The following is a 5,392-nucleotide window of genomic DNA, read 5'->3' as shown; positions in this document are numbered from 1 at the left end:
TTGTGAAATCTTTTGTTAGTGATCAGTGTGATATATATATATATATATATATATATATATATATACAAATTCCATAGATCTAACTATTACATGATTTTAAACGAAAATTGCTTAACTTTTTAGAAAGACAATTGGTAACTTTTTCCTCAAAGCTTTTCAATTGTAACTCAAAGTATTCCAAATATGAAAAATAATAAAATGCGAATAAAATCTTTTTAACCAAGCATTATATGACATAAATATTTCCTAGAAATCATTACTACATAAATTGTGAAATGTTTTGTTTGTGATGAGTGATGTCAACTCCGACAAATTTACTAAGCACTTGAAATGATGTAAGAGAAAAATACTTTAATTGTGTCTTGGATTTCTTAAAGTCAATGGTCTTCGGTTCGTAATTGAAATATTCCTTGATACTTGATGGTTTCATTTTCAATTATTAAACGAAATTAGTTTTTTTTCCATCTCTTGTAATATCTAAATGTAATTTGGTTACTTTTTTCTTGATAATAACAAAGCACTTACTTTTATGCAATTTAGTTACTTTTTCTTGATAATAACATTACGAAATCATGCACAAAACTGTAAGGTATATAACCACACAATTAATAAAGCAAAAATAATTTCAACTATTTCTTTCTTTATTATTATTTTGTAGTTTTTAAAATAAGTAAAACATGGTTTTCGATACTTCATCCCAGCAGAATAGAGACTAACTGTATTCAGCATCACTTGGCGTGATATGCTACAGCTCCCGAACAACTCATGTGAGTCGCCATTTGTAATTGATATAATCGACACTTGATTTGTTATCGACATTGTGAAATAGTTTTCTCTGGTATACCTATCCCTCTTAAGGGGCCATATGTCACTTAATTCTACAGTATCTGTAGAAAAACTGCATGAATCAGTGCCCTTTTAATAATTATCAATATATATTCCAATAATATTTTGTACATACTACATACCCTGCAACATTTGAGTATTGTGAGAAGTACATTTATCGGTCGTATAAACATAAAACTGAAATTCTAAAATTAAATTAAATTATTATAAGATTTCGATAACAGAAGAGTCTGCTGGACAATTTCTCTAACTTTTAATATTCTGTTTAAAATATTTATAAGTAGGGGTGGAAATAAAGTTCTTTTAATTCTAATTCGTTAAAGTATTAATACATCTTTGTGACATCTGAGAATATAATTTTTAAAACTACAAAAGGCCTTCATAAAATTCTTATTAAATTTTCACCAAATACCACAATAATTTTAGTACATAATACTGAAATTAAATAAACATAATGTCTACGTATGACGATTTTCTGCGGTTCCCCTAAACATATTTCCCGTTAACATTTTCTAAATTAACTTTGCTCTATAGCTAGTAGCGTTTCTTTAATTTTCATTTATAACAATATTAATTAAGCATTGGTATTGATAGAGTGGCGATTTTTCAAGGTTCTCCAAAGCGAATAAGTATATTTTCTCTAACTACATTTACTAATAATCATATTTACTAATAACTATATTTACTAATAATACTCCCCTTTCAGTTTCAGACTTTCTAAATGTCAACGGATTTATTGATCTGGTCTGACGGAGTCAGACCAGATGGGAATTACCAACAACAACGGCAACTAATAACTATATTTATTTTACTTTTATAACTATATTTTCTATATTGAATAACTATATTTACTTTACTCTCTAGTAGATAAGTTATATTTTTATTTTAATTAATACATATTATCAACAGTAATTAAACATTATTCTCGTCAATAATAGTATGGCAGATTTTTATTGTTCCTCTAAGCGAATAAAATCTCCTAGTCCATTAATTTTGCCTTTAAGTACGTAGCTTATTTATTTATTTCAAAATGCAAATATTACTTAATTTAAATAACAATCAGTAGCGTCAATAATAGTATGGTGATTTTTTACATTTGTCATATGTGAATCCCTCTTTTCCATTACATTTGCCTTATAATACATAGCTATTTTTTTAATTTCAAATACCGTTGATTTTATATTATTTACTTTTATGGAAACATATTTTGAAAGAATCACTATAAACAAAATAAAAACGTGATATCAGATATATTAATTTGGTGACGTAGTCAAAGAATTACACCGAATTAAAGTTGTTCCTTGAATTTATCTGACATATCGTCTAAAAAAAACTAAATATGAAAGTATGTGCAATATACTTTTTTAAAATATAAATATTTATTTAGTGTACCTTGCAAAGTAAATCCAGATAAAATTACGGTAAAAAGTACTGGCACCATGAGTATGGTATCCCCAAAAAGCATTTTACCATAAAATTTATACCATAATTAAAGCAAACATCTAAAAAGGACAAAAATAATTTTAGTAATTTTCGGCAAAAGAAAATTCAATTTTTTTTAAAACTTTTTTTATTTTATTTAATTTTTTTCTGTGTACCTCCATTTTTTTCACTGCTTAAAAATATAAATGAATAAAACAATTTTTCAGTACTTTTCGGGGGAAGAAAAACTTTTTTTTTCCTTTTAATTTTTTTTTTGTGAACCTTCAGTGTTTAAAAAAATAAATAAGATGGAAAATATAGTAAAAAAATAATAATAAACATTAGCGGAAGTCTAAATTTTTTGCTTACGCTCGGCTAATCGAAAAGTACTGATTTCACTTAGTCGGAGATCAAACAGCCTAAACCGATAACATATTGAATATAAGTTGCTTACGTTTCTCCAACGTGCTACTGGGGCATTACTTTGGCTGAAATCTTTTTCTTTGTGTATGTAGCATAAAAAACTTTTTTGAAACGACTTCGTAACAATATGGCATAAAAAATATACTTCAGTTCAGATCCTAAAAATCTTTAAAAAATGATTTGTTTGATATCAGTAGTTTTATGTTTCCCACGATGCAATTCCTTTGACAGAAGAAGTTTTTAAGCGTGAAAGAATTGGAATAAATTTTAGAATGAAATTAAAATTTTGAAGCCGAGTTCTTTTGGATTGAAAGGAATTAATGAATAATTCGTAAAAGCTGTATTATTATTATTATTTTTGCGTCCAACTCAAAATTTTGTTTTACAACACAATTTTAAGTAAAAACAAATTTATTTTCAACTTCGTATCTTAAATTTTATGAAATTCTTTTTTAAAGTTATTGCTAGAAAAACCCAACCGGCTTAACAGTTTACTATAGATACATAAAATGGTTAATACCAGATGAAAAATATAATCAAATATTATTAAATATTTTATTATTTTGACTCTACTTAAATAGGCAAAATTAAATCTACAACTTATGCAATCTAGGTAGGTAATAATAACTAATAGGTCACTAAAATGTAATTTTTTCCTTTGTATATTTTAGTAAGTTTAACTACAGGTATCAATTAAAGGACTTCTCGATATGATGTATAATTAACTGAAAGATGTCATCAGATTAATATTCTTCAGAAAATTAAAGTGGTAAATTCTGGGTGAAAAAGATAATTAAATATTACGTAGAACATCATCAAACTCTACTTAAGTAAGCAAAATAAAATTTACAAATTAAAATTTTAATAGATAACTGATATTTTTTCCTTTGCATCTTTTAGTTAGCGTAGTTTAACTTTGTATTTCTTCGTAAGTTTAACAACGAGCATCAATTCATGCAATTCTCCACATGGTGTATAGTCACATGAAACATATCATTAAATTAACACGGATTCTTAAAATGGTTAATATTGCATACAGCATTATCAAAATCCACATAACTTTTCACACTAATATTTAGAATTTATGCAACTTTATAGATAAATAGATACAATTTAGGAAAAAATTAAAAAAATATGTTATCGAGTAATGGGTACTTTTGGCAGCAGGCAAATGTTTTTAACTGCTGTACGCTAACTCCGGTGTATAGCATTTTGAACTATAAATACGATTACATCCTTAATTTCATTTTTTAACTCATCGAACGAATAATATTTTTTCAGCCTAAGCTATTTAAACACATTTTAATTTTCAACACAAAAATTTCTGTAGATTTTCCACTGCATGTCTTGCTTAAGATACTAGTTTCAAGATCGTATGTTTTATTTTTGCTATAGCAAAAACTTTAATTTTTATAGGCTTTAATGAAATTATATGAAATATTATATTATTTTTAGCAATTTCACTAAGAACCATAATTTTGTATCTTGTTAATGTATCGGAGGTACCTGTCCCTTTAAATATACAAGGCTCTTTTGTCTTACCAATCAAATGTGTTTTCAATAATAATATTTCAATTCTTTCCATTTAATTCTTTCCATTTTCACCCGAGTTTTAAATAATTACGGAAAAAATAGACTTTTACCTCAATATATACCTTAAAAGGAACGAAAGACAATTGTTATTAAAAAAATAATTATTTAAATTTAAGTAGTAAATTTTAATCATTACTAAAAATCTAAATATTATTATTATTAGTATTTTTTTCATATTTTAGGATATAATGTATTTCTTTACATTTCGATCTGAATCAAAATCCACTAGATTCAAAAAAAGAAGAAAAAAAGAACTTTTTGTCGTAAAATTGTCAAAACATTTACTCGAAACGAATTTCTTACCTTTCTAACAATTTTTAATTCTAATTAAGAACTTCAGCTAATGAGAATAAATCTATTTATATTTTCACAAAGACAATCGTTTTGTAAAAGCATAGAAGCAGAAAAAAATTAAAATATTGTTTTTTAAGTGATAAAATTGCACTAAACATTGTTTACGCTGGATCTCAAGAGGTTAGTGCATTTCGGATTTATGATACCTAAACTATTAATCTTATAAAATAAATGGAAAAACTCTTAATTAATTACATTTTTTTAATTAAAATGACAGTACTAAGTATCTTACTATTCCTCCCTGACATTGATCAATCACTAAAATCGCAAAATCCAAAAATGAATACTCACCTAGAAAATACTCTCATCATATTTTGACATTAAACATAGGAATTTTTGTTTTCAATTTTTGCAGCTACATGAGAGAATTCATAAGCTAATTGCAAGATCAACAATGCACAGTAACAAACCACCTGTTTTGAAAAATGTGATCTCAGTCAAATTTCTTTTAGACTATATCTCTGCGATGGACTGCATTAAATTGTTTCTCTTTCTTTAGTACTAACCTTAGGAAGCATCCTCGGAGATTCAGAGAACAATATTGTCGTCACGTGAGCACCTTTCGCCAAAGTCGCCAAAATCAATAAAACGAGGCTCGATACTTTTCCCACAGTTTTCATAGATATTTCGCCAAATTCCACAATTTCAGCGATCCAACGATTTTCTTGTAACGTAACAAAATAAAAAGCGTTTTACGAAATAAGCGAGTATTTATTCAAATAATTCTTTTGTTTGAAGTTATTGATATTTAAAT

At 26.3% G+C, this 5,392-nt stretch overlaps 1 protein-coding gene across 4 annotated transcripts in view; it reads right to left on the bottom strand.

Annotated features, from left to right (window-relative positions):
• Positions 1-5,154, bottom strand: part of LOC107455636 (cyclic nucleotide-gated channel rod photoreceptor subunit alpha) — a 70,956-nt gene extending 65,802 nt beyond the window's left edge. Inside the window, exon 1 of one of the 4 annotated variants that reach the window (XM_071183297.1) lies at positions 4,930-5,154. In XM_071183297.1, coding sequence (XP_071039398.1) covers positions 4,930-4,949 — 20 coding nt within the window. In that variant the 5' untranslated portion in view covers positions 4,950-5,154. The remainder of the gene's footprint in view (positions 1-4,929) is intronic. The other 3 variants (XM_016073271.3, XM_016073272.3, XM_071183298.1) reach the window with 3 other exon arrangements.
• Between the last annotated feature and the right edge of the window lie 238 nt (positions 5,155-5,392).

The sequence above is a fragment of the Parasteatoda tepidariorum genome, chromosome 7 (assembly GCF_043381705.1).
Source record: "Parasteatoda tepidariorum isolate YZ-2023 chromosome 7, CAS_Ptep_4.0, whole genome shotgun sequence".
Classification (NCBI taxonomy): domain Eukaryota; kingdom Metazoa; phylum Arthropoda; class Arachnida; order Araneae; family Theridiidae; genus Parasteatoda; species Parasteatoda tepidariorum.
The sequence above is the reverse complement of the archived record's forward strand: the minus strand, read 5'-3'. Positions and strand labels throughout refer to the sequence as shown.